The following is a 20,041-nucleotide window of genomic DNA, read 5'->3' as shown; positions in this document are numbered from 1 at the left end:
TATGTGCTCTCCCTGATCTTAGACTTCACTGATGCAGAGCCAATCCAGTGCAGAGTGGCACAGCCTGCTATAAACAGAGCTACATTAATTTCCCACAGTTGAGGATAAGGTCTGCTATCCTGGGGAGAAAGAAAAAAAAAAAAAAGTATTATTTGAAAAAGGATTTCAGTTACAAGAAAAATGTCCAACTTCTTATTGCTTACTGTGATATTTTGTCTTATTTACTAATTGCTCCTTCCTCCATGAGCATTTGTGCCATATATGTGCTTGACTTCATAGATCCAGTAGCAAAAACTGATCCACTTCTTTATATTCTCTCTTTTCAGGCTGCGTTATTCTTTCTAAGTGGTATACTTGTGATGACTGGGTGTATGACACTGATTATTCTAGACTGGATCCATACTGATGCTTCTGATGGGCATTAACTGTCCTGGTGTAATACTCCACTTCAAATGCCAGTGTTCACTCAGATACCTACTGAGAACGAAAATGAGCTATTCAGCTTCCTTCCTTTAAAATGCAGATTCTTTGTTGATGGTTCTTCTGATTGTAGAATACCTGAACTCTGGCTTTAAGGAACTATTCTGCATGATGGAAATGGATATTAACATCAAACCACGTGAGTGTCTGGCTGAAGGAAGTGACAACTTTATTCCATTCCAGAGAATGGATAGAACTCTGTGTAGACTTTTATCAAGCCATGTTTGGCTTTCATCGTTGTTACTTGGATATTTTGTTATTTTACTTGAATGTGCCTAATGGAACCATTTGATGTGAGAAATGACTCTTAATTTACAGCAAAGTGTTTAAATAACCAATGAGAGAGAGAGAAAAACACTATTATTTTTTGTACCAAAAATTCTTATGGACCTCAAAAGCACTATTTTGACTTTAAGAAACTTTTCTAAAAAGAAACATGCACATAAAAATCAGTAATCAGTGTCCTAAATTAAATCTAGTTTGCCTCTCTTTAGAGGCATGATTAGAAGAAATTTTATGTTAAAAATACTTCTAATGACCAAAACAGAAGATGAACCAATTCAAGTAAGATCTTCTAATTGTAAATGTTTCCCATAAAAAATAATTTTCGCTATATTGAAATTTTAACTACAGTTTACCTTTGTTTCACACACACACACACACACACACACACACACACACACACACACACACACACAAAAAGGTGTGGAAACCCAAATTGTCAAGCTTTAAAAAGTATCAACTCCTTACAGTGGGTACACTTGAGGAATGTAGTTAATGTGGAACTCAAAGAGATGTTATTGACATTTCCATTCTTGAAGTACTCAATAGTGCAGTTGGGTAAAACAGGGTTTGGGGTTTTTTGCTTTTTTGGTTCGGTGTTTTTTTTCTGTTGTAGATAAAAATGTAATGGCAATGGAGCATATCATCATGCCATTAATGTAAGGCTGCTCCGTGGAGTTCTGTCTATTAATGAGGTCCACTGTCCGTTGTAGAAATGTTTGTTGGTTTATTTTCTGTCCAGTCTTGAAACACTTGGTAGGGAAAGAAAAAGGTCCTAATGTAGTTTACTGGTTGTATAATATTCAAAAGCTGTACAGTATTTCTCAAAGTACTCATCCATTATTGGATTTTTAATTACTTGACTATTCTGTTTCTGAGTCAAATCCACAAAAGAACTGTGCCAGTGTTTCATGCTTGGTACAAACTCTCTTCACACACACAACTGGGATTCCTCTTCCAATTTATAGTGTATCGTAGTATTAAAGATAACCTCATAGACTGGATAGTCATCTCATACTTGTTTGCATCAGAAATAGGTAAGCTTTTTATGAGCCCTAGCTAGCTAGCTGATGAAACAGATGCTGTATGGTTGTGATAGCTGTTTCGTTTCTAGTGCATGTTTACTCTTTCATTCTTATCCCAGGGTGAAGAGAAATAACACTTATGTAACAGCGTACTTGGCTTACAAGAGGTTCTCAAACACAATATTAGGTACAAAAGCCTAGATAGAGATTACTAATGAAATAATCATGGCAATGTGGTCAGTTGTCTTCATCTAACATGATGTTGTAAAAGTCTGATTTACGACGTTCCACTCAGCATTTCTCGGAGGGAACAAGTAGGGCCCTGTAATCCATTGATAATACAGTGCCTGAGACTTTTTTTTTGCTCTTGTAGAATCGGTCAGGAACAAATCTAGATTACAGTCATTGTTTGGCAGATAACATCAAGCTCTGCCCAGCCGTTTAAAATCCATGAAAAAAACTGCAGGTATTTTGTACTGATACTTCTGCATGGCTATAAGTGCTGGTTGCTACATCTGTAATGTAAACCGTAATGAGAAGTTCGATTTCTTTTGTGTTGTTCGTATCATTCGTTTGGTGGTACTCAACTGGCGATGAACGATCCTGAAGTCAGCACTGACTATAAAGCTCCTTAGGTACTTCTCTGCCTCAGGTACTTTACATCCATGGTAACTATCCCATGATACCTGATATACAGGAGTGCTGAGCACATGCCTCTCTACTCTGGCAGCTTTTCTTCTTCCTCTGCAAACATAGAACAACTGAAGAGGATTAAAATATCTACCTTTGAGCAATTTGTAGCACATAAGGGATGAAGCACTTCCCTTGCCAGCTTTTTAAGAAAATAATAATCTTCTTTCTCTCGGAACCTTAGGAGAGAAAAGAATGGGAGGTTACTACGCAGTCCCTCTCTGCAGCTGGAGAGGAGAAAGATCTTTGTGATGGCACCTCATAATGCTGTTATCACATGTCACCTAATTCTTTTAATGTAGCAATTCCTGGATTTTGTATTAAGCGTTGTATTACTTGATGGCTGGCTCTCCACCTGCAACAGTTGAGTTCCACTTAGCTGGGTTGGTTTCAAATGTATGTTTTTGGTTGGTTGGGTTTTTTTTTTTGGTTGTGTTTGTTTTTGGAAACCTGTCTGTCTAAAGTTGCCTACATAACAAATGACCTGAAAGAGCAGCTTCAGTATTAAACCACTGTTCTGTCACCTCAGTTAGACATTACTGTCTTCCATGATATTTCAGTCATAAGTGTAATATGTTATTTATAAAACATTAATCCATTAAGCCTAAACCTATTTTTCAATATTTATGATATTATATGTACATAAAATTGTATGTGTGTATATACTGTAAGTATAATGTATATAGTGTAGCTTCAGGGTTTGGATTTATGTATATATTTCTCTCTCATTACTGAAAATTACACCATTTCAATGAGTTGTTCATGTTGTACATCTGTATAACAGCTGTCAAAGGAAAGGTCCTTTTACAACAAAATGTAATGCTTACCAAAATGGAAGTAATGTGTTACACCAACAGGTGTAAGAAAATGCTAAGATTGTATTTATTACAAATGTATATGTTGCAATAAACACAAATGTCACTTGGGTCCATAAAAAGCATAATTCAGGTTTGTGGATGTTTTGCTTCTGAAATTTACCGTGGATGTTACGATTTCCTGAATGCAGCAACTTAACAACTCTTAGGCTCTAACAGATGAGTTAGGCCGTCAGCTTCAGGCATCCTACAGTACATCCTTGTACATATGTAAGTAGCCACTGTATTGTTAGAGGCCAGCAGAGGAGCTACAGCTGTTGGCAGAGTGCAACACAGTTTCAATGAAACATTGTATGTTTGTTTTAACTGAACTTAAATAAACAGATAATGCTAAGCGATGTTGTCCTGGTTTTGGGGGGAGACATTGGAAGGATTTTCTATAAAGCAGGTATCGCATCTTAAATTTCATGCGTGGTTTACAGATCTGTGAGCACTTTCTAAGTGTGTGGGGGGGAAGGGGTTGGAATTGCATACGCTGAAATCTACAATTTATGAAACTCCTGAAGTATACAGAGCAAGTCTGAATGCCAAAGAAAAGGGGATTAAATTCAGCCAGCAGCCTCTGTGTCACTTCTTGCATTATGGGCAACAATAGCCACAGACATTCTGTTGGGTCTCATTTGAGTGCAATAAATGAGTGGCTGCTGTTTGCCTGCAGCTAAATCTCCAGGGTAGTTACTATGATTCTCTAAACATTTCCAGAACTGAGACTTCTGTTTATATTAAATTATATCCAATGGCTGAAATAGAAGTGTGATACATCAGTTCTTTGTTATCTGGAAATTCTCATCAATTCATGTGAGTCTCCCTCTTTCCTGACTAGAATTAGGTTTGAAAGAAAGATGCCAAAGGTGTAATGCGATGTGCTGTGTGTACAACAAAGCGCTATATGAAAGGGCTACTAAAGATGTATAGCTGAGCACCCTGAAATTAGGAAACTCCTCAGCTAAGTTTGCTTTAGCTACACGGTCACACAGAGCTTCTTGCTGCAACCCCCACCAAGTGACTACTTGTTATTTTTTATCATGTGCATTCACAGCATTTATGTGTTTCTCAGTGACTAAAGCCCATTCTGATGAGTGATGAACTTCCTCGTTTCTTTCCAGTTCTCATTTTAAAGTCAGCTTTGTAAAAACGTAAGCGGTTATTGGTTTTCTCAGTGTTTCGGGCCTGTGAGAAGGTGTTAATCAGGCTACACTTGAGGAGACAGTGCTGTGAAGCAGCCGTGCACCTGAGCACGCAATTTAATGTCCTGCATGCTCTTATTTTGTATTTCAGCGTTTATTTATGTGTGTCCAAAGCATAACCCTAAGAGATGTAAGATAAAGGTATTCAGTGATCATCATTCTTGAAAGAAGAACCCTAAGCACCAAGCCGGCCACCTGCAAACAGCAGTCGTGTCTTGAAATGTCTGTTTTCATACTGAAACTGCAAGGACAAACAGCTGAAGTTAGGTAAAGTTTAAAAGAACAGAAATATGGTCCAGGAAGAGGAATGTCAGGTAATCGCTGTACTAGGTGCCATCAGTAACTATGCTTGAATAAGTTATTTAAATAATAAGTGGCATTTTTATTTTAGTTATTACTTACATGTATTAAAAAAGTAAGGTTTTCCACTTGCAAAACATAAACTAATAGGTATTGCATGTTGGATAGGTACTAACAAAAGCATAAACATTCACTACGAGTCATGGAATGGAAGCACAGTGTTGGCAACAATCCTCCTGTGGCCCTTGTTTCTTATAAACCCTCTGCAAACAGTTCAGAGCACAGCAGAACAGTGGAGCAGAAGCAAGTGAGGTGCTGGGGGTATCCCCAAGTGCTCAGGCGTCACAGGACTGGGGTGATTGCGGTCAGACAGGATTCTGCTTCGTGTTGAGATAAATACCACTTGGGGAGCAGGCACTACTGCTCCTGCATGTTTCATAGGATCACCTTGTTTGGTACACTGTGCTGGCAGTGCAGCTACTTGCTGCAGCCCCAGCAGTCCCTGCAGCAGACATGAGGCCTGGTCTCACCACGTCGCCTGGAGGCCCTGCTCCAGTCCCCTCTGAGGAGCTGGGCATGGGACAGGGCGGTGACAAGCAGGGTAAATGTTCTTGGGAGAGAATGCAACTGAGAAGAATGATGGTGGTCACAGGCCAGCGCATATGCTCAGGGCATGAGGCCTTCTCCTAACTCCCTGGACACACCTGGAAAGACAGCAAGAGATCAGATGAGAAAGCAAGGCCTACAGGTCTCTCTTGGAGCCAACTGGATGAGTGAGTATTGATTCCCAAACTTAAACTCTGTCCCAGAGAGGTCCGGGTTTCCCGACACTGCACATTTTGCAGTCTGAGCTCCCTCTGCTCACCCTGACCCTTCCGTGAGAGCTTTCACCTCAGGTATGGCCTACTGCATATGCCTGGCTCCATCAGACCTTATACAGCCAACTGCCAGCCCAGACTCAGGACAGAGCAGAAATGCAGCAGCCTCTCCTTTCCCAGGAGCCAGACCAAACCCTGCCGTGAGCCCTTCTGGCAGAGCACGGGGAGCACAGCCCGCGCCACCAGCTGGGCGTCAGAGGGCTGGGAGCTGTGCTTCAAAACCCAGTCTATCCTTTAATGTAAAACAAATGTTATCCTTTGCTGCCACAGATTTCCAGCCATTATGGGAGGCCAAACACAGCATTTCGCTATTCCTACGCTTAACAGAGCCAGTTTCCATCTTGTGGTTAAATTTCTCAACCCGTTTAAACAATCCATATCTTGGATCAACATACCGCTTATCTGTGAGTCCCAGTGGAGAAGCCCTATGACGGTTATTCTGTCTGAGTGTGGCTAACTGCTAGGATCTCCATTCATCCTCTCCCCTCCCAACCCCACAAGTTTGGCAAGCAGCATCACTCTTCTTCTCTTCAACATTTTCCAGCAGCAGCTTGACCAGAATGAAACCTCCGAAGTATTTTCCTTCTCACTTGTGTATGGCCAAGTGTGGGAAAGAACCACATCCCATCTCTGTCATCCAGAAACTTCCAAATAGCACAAAATCCTTCTGAAAACTGTCCAGTTTAGCAAAAGGCATAACAATATTTCTAACTATTTTGATTGCTTTCTTAATTTTATAAATACAGTGAAAAATCAAACACGTGGAATCTAAAGTGCTTTCATGGATGGTTCTTCTTTTTTCCTCTCAGGTCTGCTGTTCTCCAACTGAGCAGAGCTGCTGGTGTGTCTCAGGCTGTTCCCTTCTGTGCCACCAGCAGTGACGACATGGCTGCTGTCCCTCTCTGCGGACAGTCAGTTATTACATACTGTAATAGCACAGAGATAAAACTACAGGCGTTACTCTGCAAGGTCTTTCCCGGTTTCATTTCTTTATCTCTTCGTCAGGCTAATACAATGTAGCTTTCACTTCTCCACCACAGACATCCAAAACAATTCACTTTTCACACACTTGCAAAGTTTTGCAGACGTCTTACAACTTCTTCCACGAACAAATGATTTTATTTTTCATTTGCTTTGTAAAGTTTCATGTACGAAGATTGCAGAGGCTGCAAACAAGATCTCATTTCAAAGAGAAATGAGTTGCCCTTTTCACCCAGCCTAGCAAACATTCTAAGACAGTTTTATGATGGGGTTTTATTAAATTATACAGAGCTGGGGGGGGGGAATTTTAATGATTCAGTGATAAAAAAAAGTAATGATAAATATTACAGTACCTGTTTTCTCTTGAAGAGAGGAAGGATTTTGTGGAAGTGATCCTATGCAAAACGCAAAGGACAGAATTGGGAAGCACTGAACCTCAGCCAGTCCAGCCTAACGAACAGCTTCCTTAATAGGTATTCCCAATCATTTAAAATTAATTATTTTGAAATCATGTGAAAAAGGGGAGAAGACATCTGTACGTGCTAACAGCCCCCAAGGGAATCCTGAGTCATTACTTAACTTTGGTTACTTAGTGCCCACAGGATGGTCTTCTATCCCACCAGCATGTTAACACCAGCAATAAAATAAATGAGTATAAGCCAGAGCCCTTTCCTGCTTCCTGAGCCATTACCAGCACTTATGTCCTTGGTGAAATCAGCTTTCACGGAGGTCCAGATCACCACCTGTGCGTGGTTCCTCATCCTTCCTAAGGAAGCCTCGCAGCTGTGCACACACATGTGCCCATCGCTCTCCAGAAAATTCTCGGCTGTTCTGGAAAGTTTTGCAGTGATGACCTTTGATACTGCAAACTCAGGAATTGAAGTGACTCATTCTGCAGGGAAATGCTCAGCCTGGCCCCCGGCCTCAAGGGACCCACTCAGCGCCAAAGCATGCTAAGACTGCACACAGCCAGTTAAAATACTCTGAAACACCAGGGCCATGTAAAAAATGCAAAGTCACAAGCAAGATTCTGGCCATGAGCTAGTAACTTCCTCAGAATGAATCAACAGAAAAAGGTAGGTCTGATACAATTCTCCAGGAAGGAAAAGGGGGCAAGTACTTTCTTTGGGCCGAGAGACTGACGAGGTGTTCTCATCTGAAGGGAGGAATTTGCCCTGACTCACTCCTGACTCACTCACACAAAGACACTCAAAGAAGTGTCTTTGTTTTCAGGAGAAAATATATACGTGTGTGTGAGCAGTGGCTGTGTTTCAAGGAAGAATCACTTTTGTCTGTTAAAAAAAAAAGAAAATGACAAGGAGAAGAAATATTTTGATGGCATGTGTGAATTGTTTTTAATACAGCAACACAGAAGTGGAGTGCTGTTTAGATTTTTCATCATTTGTTTGAGCTGTTATGCTGTTGCTGCATTGTTCACTTATCTAAAGGAGATAAATCTTTAGCTCTGAAGACATGTTGGTCTTAAGAGTGGTGTTCATGCCATGTTGCTACCAGCTGACATACACCTATCCCAGCTCACACTTCTTAAAGCAGAATGAGCAGCTAACGAGGATTAGTTGAGGCAAAAAGAAGTAGAGCTGCAAATTCCCTCCAGAAGATGGCAAAGGCACTCACTCCTCTTCAGATCAACCTTGTTAGGCTCGGGCTCATTAAAATGATCTCCAGGAATGAATGCAGTCATTGTAGTCCAAGGGTTGCCTTCTTATGGGAACATAAATATTTGTACCTCAAGCATGATGATGGTGCTGGTGAGGACAGAGCAGGAAGCAGTGCCCTGTTCTGAGCTGCCAGAACTTGAAGCTAAGATAACTTATTTCCGTGCTCAATAACTCATCAATGGAATTAGTTCACAATAAAAAAAATAATAAGAAGAAGAAGACAATGCTCAGGTTCTGCACTGGGATGAGCCAACAACCCAGGCACTTGGAAAGGGGAACAGCCCTGTGGCACAGGAAGAGTTACCCTGACTCCCAGGACTACTGCCTATTCCTAATCCTATTTCGAACTGTCTGGATTGTTGCCAACGCTGTTCCAATGATATTTTCCATTTCAAGGCCAGAACACCTGTGTGTGCTCTACAGCACTGTGCCTGGCACCTGGCACAGCATCCATGGGGCCAGCGGGACCAGCTGCCAAAAAACTAGGGGAGTTCCTGGGATGCACTTGCCAGGGATTTGGTCTTTGAACAAACCATCTTTTTCTGTTTTATGGGCTCTTAGAAACATTCCCACAGATTATTGAGCCAAAGAACTCCTCAGAGATAGCCTTTCACAGCAATTGGTTTGATGAGCACCTCAGGTAACAGGCATGAAGGCAGCTGAATAAAGGTACGGACGCTTTTGGAAGGAGATGCTTCAACAGACACTGGGGATAGAAAAAGGGTGCCATCAACATGCCTGCACTGAAGCTCTGTGGCTTCAGTCAGATTTGGGGGTTCTGCACTGCCTGGAGATGCAGCCACCACCACTGTATCATGTGATCATCATGTGTACTGTCCACACTCTGCACTGGGGCGGAGAAACCAGGAGCATTCCTGGAAGGAGATCTTACGACCCAGTGTGGGATGGCATTTCTGTGTCTCCTTCCCACTGGAATTACAGGTCAATCTCAGACCTCAGAGAAAGTCAGGACAATTCTTGTCTGACGTTATCAAGTACTGTAGTTACAGAAAAGGTAACTGCTGTTAAATCTTTTTCGTTCTCCCTCTTGTTCCAATATTATCATTCCACTGTGATATAAGACCTTTTAACATTGTTTTCGGTCCGTTAAGTTGCCTGTTTAGGAGGCACCATCCTGACGCACTATATTAATCCTTAAAGAGGATCAAATGAAAAAAAGAAAAAAAGAAAAAGATAAAAACCCAAATTTCAGAATTATTAGAGTCTCCTTGAGGATGATTTTCTTGTTTTCCATTTCCTGTTTGATTTTGCATATGAAGCTGACATACGCAAACCCTGCTCGTCATATTTTGCCTTTCATTTTATATTTAGGTTTATGAGCATGATTTAGATTTAGCTTGGGATTATCAGAACTTCAGCTGCTCATTTTTTAACTGTGGATTCTGAAAATAGCTGTGGAAGGAAAGCACATTTGAGGACAGCACCGCTCTAGATCCATAAGTGTGTTATTTGACAACACATTTTTACAGAAGTGAAGCATTTGTGCTTGTCTGCAAGGCATGCACCTGTCTCCTGGAACAGCAAAAGGCGAAAGAGACAAGATCACATATCCCAAATGGAATACATACCTAAACTGATGTGGAAAACAGAGCTCAACTAAAGAGTTTTCAATGTCTGTGTCGAAGAACTAACACTGAAATTGTTCCACACATCTTCAAAAGGACGCTGGAAAAACTGCAGAGCAGCTGTGGGATGTTCTCAGAAAAGTCTATTCCCAAGTCTGGAGTGCTCTGCAAGAATCGTCATCCAGTTCTGTTTCTTTCCTCAAAGTATTTTGCCACAAGAGTATACTGTGCCCTTCACACACTGTGAAATGAGAAAATAGATCATGTTATCACAGGTCAAAGTAAGTTGCGTTCAATGTGTATTTAAAGTGTGTTAAGAGGCAGCAAAAACAACAACAACAACAAAAACACATAACATTATGAGGCAAGAATTGCAGGTAGAAATGATATCTTTCTGTAGATTAAATAGTATAATACAAAAAGAAAGAAATAATTTTTTTAAAAAAGGAAATAGAAGAAAGTTTTAAGGAGCGGAAGCCTTTCTGCAGGTCTGGTATTGAAGCAACAAATGAAGTTTGCTATGAACCTGAACTCCAGTGCACATTACAATACAACGTCTGCTCCTTCCACACTCCCATTGCGCAGCTGATGCATCAGGAGACCTCCCAGCACTTCCCTGCCCCAGTGCCACCTCTTCCCTCATGAAGACTCACTCACTCATGCCTTGCTCAGCTGCGAGCAGCTGCTCTCACTTCTGCTGAGCTTGGAATTTTGCTTCTACGTAATACTTGAAGTTGGCACTGGGAGCTCAAAACTTGGTCTTGTTTGGTGATATTCCTTAAACTTGGAAGCGACGCTTATCTTGGAAGCAACACTTATAGAGGGAAGATTTAGATTGGAAATAAGAAATATTTGTTTTGCATAATAAGGGTAGCAAAGTGCTAGAACAGGTTGTCCAGGGAGGTGGTAGATGCCTCATCCCTGGAGTCATTCAAGGTCAAGGTGGACAGGGCTCTGAGCAGCCTGACTTGGTAGGTGTCCCTCTGTTGGACTAGATGACATTTATGAGTCCTTTGCTTTATGGGACTCCAATGCTTCTGTGATTGCATGATGCTATGTCTGCCTACACACCTTGGCTTGCACACTGTCAGCATGCACCATCCGGTGTTACTGCCATGTAGGGCAGTATGCTAACACAAAATAAGCCACAGGACTACGAACTAAAGGACAAGTTTTACTGCAGCAGCATGATGAGGATATAAATAGTTCAAGTGTTAGTGTATCAACATTTGCCACGTGCAAGGCATTAAATACCTTTGTATCACTGGCATTGGAGAAAACAAACACTTTCACCACAAGAACAATGTCACTTCACCCTTACTGTGGCAGACCCTGGCCCTTAATAAAGGGGAAAGGGGGAAATAGAAGGAAAAAGGTATGGGAGAAAATCCATGAATTTTAATACAGACATTTTTTGAACTGGAGATTGAATTGGCGAAGTATTGCTGCTTGCAGAAGTCCTGAAGACCGAGGCCTTTGGTTGTGCTCCCATCCTCTTCACAGTGCACAGCTCATAAACCCCACTGCGGCTGTGTGTTCAGGCAGAGGATTACCTGCTTCGGAAACACGACTTAATGAGCCATGAGCAGCGGTGTTTGTTGTCAGTGGCACGTGTTTGTTTAACTTACCTGAGAAATTAAATGTAAAGCAACAGTTACCATTTAAAACTACCTGAACGTCAGAGAAAAGCAAATAGCTTTGTGCATGTAATGCTACACGCGGGCGCTGAGCCTCCTCTTGCGTGAAAACCAAAAAGCAAACACAGAGTGGGGGGGCTCTTGTGTCCACAGAGACCGCGTACGTCGTCAGCAACAGCCAGCCATGAAATGGAAAGCAAATGTTTGCACTGCTTAAAAATTGCTCAGACTGTAATAATTTAATAATGCTGCAATCTTGGAGAGCTTTTTTTGATTGTTTATGGACTCCACCTCTCTTCTCGCTGAATATTTACCAGCAGAAGGGTGAGGTTCCCATCAATTCGCTATCACTCACCCCTTGGCTCAAGCCAGAACGTTTTCAAACAGAATTGCGTAAGTGAAACAAGTTCTGGTATGCCATGCTTTTAGTTCCTTGTTTCTCTGTAGCACATGCTGCTATGTTTGTTTGGTTTTTTCTTACTATAGGTAGTAGGCACGCCCCAAAGCCCGATTTTTCTTTTATTTAAAGTCCTGGTTTGGGTTTCAGCACAGGAAGATCCCTTGATCCAGAGAAGAGCAGCGAGGACCGTGGCTGATCTCTGTCGAGCCATCAGGAGGGCCCACCAGTCCAGAGGAGGAGAGGACAGTGCAGTTGCAGTCACTGCCCTTTGCTTTTGACCACTGGATTTTTTGTTCAGTTTTGTGGCTTCCTGGTACTTGACCAAAAATTGCATGGAGTGGGGGGGAAATAAGTGACCCTTTCCAGCTTCCCCAAGTGTGGGGATAATTTTAAATAACTTCTTTTGAACCAACTTTTAACCATCTACACGGATCTTATAAATTTTACCACATTTCTCTTCTGATCCAACTTTGTTAGAATGCTACTTACTTTCTTCAGCTCCTGACTACGGGATGTGAAACAGATGGAAAAGTAGGAGGGATGTGCAGATGAGATAAAGCAGTAGGAACCACTGAATCCCTTTTCTGGTGTGAAGGGCCTCTACTGATGTGTGGAGCTGTGTATGCTCCAGTGATAACCGTTATCTTGTCTGCTGTGAGAATGTACGCAGAATGTGGCTATGTGAGCAGCACCTCCAGCCAAACCTCACTTAAAAGAAGAGGTGCTGGGACAAGGAAGGGATTGGATGTCCAATTCTGGTCACACCACATGTCCCAGACCAGAACAGGCGCAGAAGATGGATACAGGCCCACAGCTCTGCAGCACATCTTCAAGTAGGTAAATACACAGTTGCTGAAAGGCATTAAGACAGGCACTGGTTAGGGAGAAGATTTAGCTTTCCATCCCCAAAACTTGACACGAAGGTAGACATATCTCAACAGAAGCATATACTGATGGTCAAGTAAGATCATCAGTATGAGTGATGAGTGAGATGTATACAGTCTTTTTAAATGCCTTCCCCCTTGTAATACTTAGTTCCTTTCCCGGTTCCTGTACAGAAGGCAGTGGTTCTCGAGCAGAAAACAGGTGCAGAATCACACTGGAAACTGTGTTGAACCCAAAATCTGCAGGGAAGACTTCTGGTTTCCATCCTAAACAAATGCAACAAAAGGCCTCTCACTTGTAGACCCCCTCAAGGACAGTAAAGCCATGAGCTCACTGGTCCTGCTCCACCATGTGATAGAGTATCCTCAGTGAATCATGTAGAGTCTCAGTTTTCCTCCAAGTTTTCAATCTGCAGTGGGACTAATAATCCTTTCCACTTGCAACAAAATATTAGGAGATTCTGAGATGAAAAACACTGGGTAAGTTCAAAGTGCTTATCATAATCAATAATTCTGCGATATGATAGATGCCTCGCTTTAATCAAGTGCACTTAAAAAAAAAAAAATGATTTACTCTAAAGATAATTTCCCAAAGACTATCCTTGAAATCAGAGGATCCGGATAGGGAGTACTTAAGCAGATTGCAGGAATGCATGCCACATCTCGTCCTGTGATTAGGCAACAGAGCAGATCTAATCACTTCGTTGCTGTGATGACAGCTGCCACTGGGAGCCTAAAAACAGAGAGAGAAGTAACTTACCCACAGGAACCTCTGAACATTTCTAGTGGTGACTCCTGGCAGAGAACTGCGTGGTTCAACATTTTGTGTGATGTTTTCCCTTACTGCAGTCCAAACTCAGCACCACCTCAGGGGTGCAGCTGGGGGTGGGCAGCTGCATGCCGCAGGGGAAGGGCAGGGGATGCTGTCAACTTCCCCGGCTAAAGCAGATCAGGAAGTCTTGGTATATTTATAACAAGAAGTTCCACTGAACTTCATTTTTTCTGTTTAAAGCGCTTTCCACAGAACTTGACTCCTCCATGAGCACATTATTAAATGCACGTGTATTCGATAATCGCTGAGTGCATGTGCACCACTTTGGCCTCGAGCACCTTCACCATCTCCAGGGAAGGACTCTCCTGGTATACATGATATCCAGAGCCTCGTAAATTATAGATTAAATTTTGCTTTCACTGCTTTCATTTTGGTTTAGTGAAGTAAAAAAGAAAAAAATATATACATCTTTTTGCATGTTGAAAGGTTGAAAAAGAAAATACAGACATCAGATGAGCAATGGGATAAGTAGCAGACACTTGAGGCACCTGCCCAGCTCTAGAGATGCTCTAACAGCCTCAGCTTTTACACAGGGTCTGTGCTTCTGCTGCATTCCAGCCACGTTTCCTGACATGCCCTAAGGCACGTCAATAGCTTTCTTTGTTTTATACTTTAAAAAATATTAGCAATTGAGATGTTCTTTATAGGACTTCATTTTAATCTATTCAACTACTTTTAAACATGAGTAGGAGACTCTTGTGCCTAAAGCCAGCCTGTATTGGTTAGCTGGTTAACGTGGAGATCTAAAAATAAGTTCCTCCTTTCACCACCATCCTGAAACGATGCACACCTTATGAGGTAGGAATGACCAAGAATAAGAATTCCCAACGTTATTTTCAACATTGTGATTTTTCACAATCCAGGATACATCACTGTTGGATTATAATAAGGTCAGTGTGTGCAACCCGGATACTTGCAGGCTAGCATCTAATTTTGCATATAGTCAGACAAGTAAGCATTTTGATTTTTAGGGACACTGAGTTTCATCAAATCCCATAGACTTAAGAAGCATTAACAGATGCTCAACAACCTTGAATGCTTCTAATTTATAATATGGATTTAGATACATAATATTTGGCACCCGAATTCTGAACTGAAGTCTCACATTCTTTTATATAAGTATCTTTCTATAAATCTTTTTTAACAGTGAGAAATTCAATTACTGGGCTGTGCACTAGCAGGTCAGGCACTGATTAAAGAAATTATCTTCAGTATGATTTAATTCACAACTGTTATCCATGATTTCATGTTTCTACTGGCATCCCATCTTCCATACACTGTGAGTGGGAGCTGTGAGGTGTCAGGGCCACTTCTGAGACTTCAGCATAGCAGGTAATACCCCTCCATATGTTGTGCAAGCCTTTAACATTTCTCTGTACAAATGAAACAACAAAAAATTATCCTTTTCTGAGGGAAAAGAGAGGCAATCTCCTCTTTGTGTTGTGGCTCAGCGTTGTGTCACTGTTACAGGCTGAATTTATTCATCTCAGAGAGATCAAAGTTTTATAGTCTAGCCAGACCACATAAAGCGGTCCATAGCACTATAAATTCACAGTAAGAAGCAACGCCTTAAAAGAACATAAACAAAAGAGCATTTCATTATACATAGCTATAAAGTGTGTTTTAATGAAGTTTTCATTATCACCACAGGCAACTAGTGTACTTGTAAATCTCTTTGCTTTAGTCACTGATATTTCCTTGGGCCCATGCAAGAAGTCTGAAGCTTTCACATTCTAGCAAGGTGTCTGTTCAGACCAGAGAAATGTTAGAGCAGATGATCAGAAGGCAATGAGAAGAAGCACCACTATCTGGTTCATTGCATGTACTCCTGCATCTGAAGAGGAAGGACGGGAGAGGACTCCTCCTACTAGACCAGGTTAGTCATGGCAGCTGTAAACCAGCCTTTGGCCAGGAAACTCACAGATGGTACTGTCTCATGATCATGAAGTTGCAGAAATGTACGCAACATTTCGCAGCCCTCAGAAAATCAACTGTCTCAACATGCAGAGTTGGAGGAGGATGAACAAGTTTCAGCACAGCTGATGCTATCAGTGTTCATAAATTCCATGGCAAGTGTGGGCAATTCTTTACCAAGTGTCATGCAAGACCGGTCATGTACACATCTCACCATTATTCAGTGATGGTCTACCTTAATCAGATTTTAGACCAAATACCGTTGTCAAGAAATGCCAGAGAATCAACACTGCAACTTTTAACAGCAGTCTTTAAACATGGTGGTAGACATCCAAGAAATCTTTCTTTTTGTCTGATAGAAAATCCTGGTAGCCCAGACTGGAGACACCAAAGCTATTTGCTGAAATTGTTACTTCCAAGCAGAAAGTCTCACGGGGCACTGCAATAACCCTGAAAGGGTTCAGCCACCAACTCCAAGCACACCCGTGGTGAGTTAGTACTCAAACCACCCTCAGCCCAAGCAGGTATCAGCACTTTGGTCTTTCTTGCAGCGCATCTGCAACACTTTTCAAGCACACAGTCTGTGTGAAGCCTTGGTGGAGCCTTGGTGTGAAGCCTGGGAAGCCTTCCCACTGAGTTTTGCCTCTCCACAAAAGAGGGTCAGTACTGCCACCACCTGTGAGCAGCCCAATAGTTTCAGCACTGCCTTTCACACGGGTTTTCTGCAGTAAATGCATGCAGGGTCTTTATTAAAATTATTTTTTAATTAAAAAAGCAATAAAGAAATAAAAGAAAAAAAGCCCCCAAAAGTCAATGTGCTTTTTATTTCAACCAGCACAAGATGCAGATGTAGCACAGAGATGCAAAAATGCCCATCACCTATACCCTGTGCTTCTTCATTACCCCTGGTCAACCTTGAAAGCTCGTCAGGACCTCAGAGATGTCCAAGGTCACTTGCATGCAGGAAGCAGCTTTGCCATGACACAGAGGATTTCTCTGCTTCAGCTCCTCTCCTGCTTCTGATCCTGTCTCTTTTATTCCTCTCTTTCACACATGCACTAATACATAAGCTAAAGCATGCCAGTGATGGATGCACTAAAATAAAAAGAATTCTGTAGGCACCCTCATGACTCGTCCTACCCTCCCTGTTCTTGCAGGCATCATTGCAATGCGGGAGCAAAGGAAAGCAGAGAAGCAAACCAAATCTCACTTTAAAATGCAACCCAAATCACACAGCATTCATAAGCTGTGCATGGAGAAGCAAGCCATGTGTTATAACACAATCAAGCAAAGAAATGCTTCATGTATTTCGACTTAAGTTCACCTTCATTACATACGGAGTGCTTTTCGTTGCATACCTGCGGTTTCTATTAAGTTTAAGTTAGTAAGTGCTGGAGGACAGCTCAGAGGGGAATTGTCCAGGCTCTGGAAAGGACATTGTACTTCAGAGAGCCGTTCTGGAAATGAGCATGGCTGCTGATGCATTTTAGGCAGCGGAAATATAATCTGAAGAACATTCGGAGGCTGTGGGTCTGAAAAAAGGAAAGATGGAAATGGCGTTACCACAGACGGAGAAAGGCTCAGGACTACTTCAAAGGAAAGGGAAGAGGATCCATTTTTTACAAGATAAAGGTGCACTGAAAGTCATTCAAGGAGAGGACTGCCAGTTCTAGGCTGACAACAGGAAGAAAAACGATGGGCCTCAAATATAAAAGCAAACTCCTGAACCTTTCGTACCTCTTAAACCAGATACAGAAAGGAGATTATACATGAAAAGATAAAGGCCCATGAGGAGTGAGTAAGGTCAGTAAGGAGTGAATGACATGAAAACCTATTGAAAAGATCTTACAAGAATTGCGAAAGCTAGAACTAGAAGGCACTGGCCACAAACATCAAACCTTCACACAAAATGAGGGCAAATAGAGCCCAAAGTGTAAAAAATCATAAAGATGTTGCGAGGAAGAGTGAAGAAATACGAAACATTAATATGAAATATTAGAAGTGCGAGCAAAATACTGTAAAACACACAATATTTTTAATTTCTGAGTTCTACCACTTTTGTGGAGGTGCGTTAAGATGTGCTAAGAAGATTTTGTCTGAATTCCACAAAAACTAATCACTGTAGTTCTAAAAACTATGATGCATGACCAGGTAAGAACCTAATTAGCTGTAAACTAGAAAATGTGTGTCTTCACAAGTACAAAACACAGGGAATCAACTACTGCTCATCCGACATGTTTTGTTTTAGAGAAACAAATATCAGTTTCTCCTTCATTGAGGTTGGAAAAGACCACCAAGGTCATCTAGTCGGGCTCCAACCCAGCACCACCATGCCTACTAACCATAGTCCTTAATGTGACATCTACGTGTTTCCTGAACACCTCTAGGGATGGTGATTCCACCATGTCCCTGGGCAGCCTGTTCCAGTACCTTCACCACTCTTTCGAAGAGTAATTTTTTTCTAATATCTAACCTAAACCTCCCCCGGAGAAACTTGAGGCTGTTACCTCTCATCCTATTGCTGTTACCTGGGAGAAGAGGCCAATCCCTACCTTGCCACAGCTTCCTTTCAGGTCGTTGCAGAAAGGGATGAGGTCTCCCCTGAGACTCCTCCAGGCTGAACAGTCCCAGTTCCATGGCCACTCTGCATAAGACTTGTGCTCCAGACCCTTCACGGCATCACTGCCCTTCTCTGAATGTGCTCCGGGGCCTCACTGTCTTTCTTGTAGTGAGGGGCCTAAAACTGAACACAGTGCTTGAGGACGATCAGCTCCCTACTCCAGTACTGCCTGACCCCATGCACTATAAAATGTACATTCTGATTTACTAATTGGAGGACTTCAGATAGAAATACATCTTACTGAGTGAGGGTGGCATGTACTTTCTGGTCTGCATTTTGGCAGGGTCTGGTGCCTTGCACACAGGGCTGGACCCAGAGCCGAGCCCCTGCCTTGGAGGTGACCCCATGTCCTTGACTGAAGTTTTGATGAGGCCCCACACATGAGCACTGGGAGAGGTTCCTGCACATGAGGGAGTGTTGGTGGAGCCCTTGGCTCAGTGACCTTGGGCAGCTCCTTCTGCTCAATTCCCATTACCTGGAGGGTGCTCAGCTCCCGTCCTTGTTGGGTGCAATGGGGTGAATTAACCCACCGCTAGCACAGTGTGCTTCACATCCAAAGAGCTCCCGTAGTGAAAACAAAAAGGCACTGTAATCATCATAAAGGAAACCAAACTTGTGCATGTAAAGATCTGAAAAACACAGTTTTTCACGTGCAACGTCTGCCTTTGGGCCTGACAATTAGGAAACTCTGAGAGGTCTCCTAGCTTACCAAGGCGTGCTCTCAGCATCCTTCTCCCCTTTGCCCTGGGACATCCTGTGCAGGCCATGTGCTGCAGAGTGGAACCAGGGCCTGCAGTCTCTCTTGTCAGCCACAAAGCCATCTTGCTTCGGGCTTGTTCTTAAAAGTTGGTGGAATTTTTCCATGCTGGAAAGCTCCTAAAGTACTTTATAGAGATAACTCTGGAAACAAGAAGTTACAATAAATCATCCGTGCAGTAAATCCCCCTCTTATGTCTGAAAACCATGTCTTTCCCCCGCTGAGAACGCTTCGACCTCTGGCACCAACTGCTGCATTTCCACTCTATACATTTTGCATAACGAAACAGGAAATCGGTAATGACGATGCCAGATCTTCCGTGGCCATTTCGGGGAACAGCTCCACAAAAAATGTGCCCTCCTTGCCAGAAGAGGCGAGGAACCTTTGGGCGAACCCCAGGGCTAAAAGAAAGCAAACCTAAAGAAAAACGATTTTTGTCGTTAAAAAAAAAAAAAATAAATAAAAAATAAAAAGAGTCAGAAACGTGGTGGTGGCGGCGGCGGTGCCGGAGAGGCACGGCTCGGTGTGTGGTGTGTGCGTGCCCGGCGGGGAGGGGGCGCGGGGCCGGGGGGCAGCGCGCAGCTCCGCTTCGAGGGGCGGCCCGGGGGGGCTCCGCGGCCCCGGCACCTGGCGGCGCGCCCCGCGCGCTCCCGCCGCCCGTCCACCTCCACATGCACACACCCGCGGCGGGAGGAGCGGCATCTCCCTCGCCGTCCTCCTTTCTCCAATTTCATTTCCTCCGGCCTCTCGCCTCCTCCCGATTCTTTTTATTTTGTTTTTAATCGTATTCTCCGTACGATTCTCCGCCGGGCTGCTCCAGCCCGCCGCCGCCGGGAGAGACTGCGCTGCACGCCGGGGGGGTCCCCGCGGCTCCTCGCAAGGTAGGCGGCATCTGATGCAATCCCGGGGACGGGGACGCGGCTCCCCGCGCTGCCTTTGTCTCCGCGCAGGGCCGGGGGGAGCCTGGCCGGGGCCCGCCGCGCTTTGTCCCCGACCGTGCCCGGCTTCCAGCCCTGCGAACGCGCGGGGCCGGC

General features: G+C 43.1%; 2 protein-coding genes and 1 long non-coding RNA gene across 3 annotated transcripts in view; 2 read left to right on the top strand and 1 right to left on the bottom strand.

The window, feature by feature from the left end:
* The window catches only part of SLC38A2 (solute carrier family 38 member 2), a 15,049-nt gene extending 11,363 nt beyond the window's left edge, over positions 1-3,686 (top strand). The window contains exon 16 of the mRNA NM_001305439.2: positions 327-3,686. Within this exon, the coding sequence (NP_001292368.1) occupies positions 327-425 (99 nt within the window). The 3' untranslated portion in view covers positions 426-3,686. The remainder of the gene's footprint in view (positions 1-326) is intronic.
* LOC101749506 lies at positions 1,724-20,041 on the bottom strand. Its single transcript, XR_001465367.4, has 4 exons — positions 18,183-20,041; positions 16,989-17,162; positions 9,967-13,617; positions 1,724-5,543 (listed from the first exon to the last, which is right to left on the bottom strand). It is a non-coding gene; the product is annotated as an uncharacterized LOC101749506 (long non-coding RNA).
* SLC38A1 (solute carrier family 38 member 1) overlaps positions 19,627-20,041 on the top strand; it is a 38,780-nt gene continuing 38,365 nt past the window's right edge. The window contains exon 1 of the mRNA NM_001199603.3: positions 19,627-19,888. The gene's annotated coding sequence lies outside the window, so the exon portion shown is untranslated. The remainder of the gene's footprint in view (positions 19,889-20,041) is intronic.

The sequence above is a fragment of the Gallus gallus genome, chromosome 1, assembly GCF_016699485.2.
Source record: "Gallus gallus isolate bGalGal1 chromosome 1, bGalGal1.mat.broiler.GRCg7b, whole genome shotgun sequence".
Classification (NCBI taxonomy): Eukaryota; Metazoa; Chordata; class Aves; order Galliformes; family Phasianidae; genus Gallus; species Gallus gallus.
This window is presented reverse-complemented; position numbering and strand designations above follow the sequence as displayed.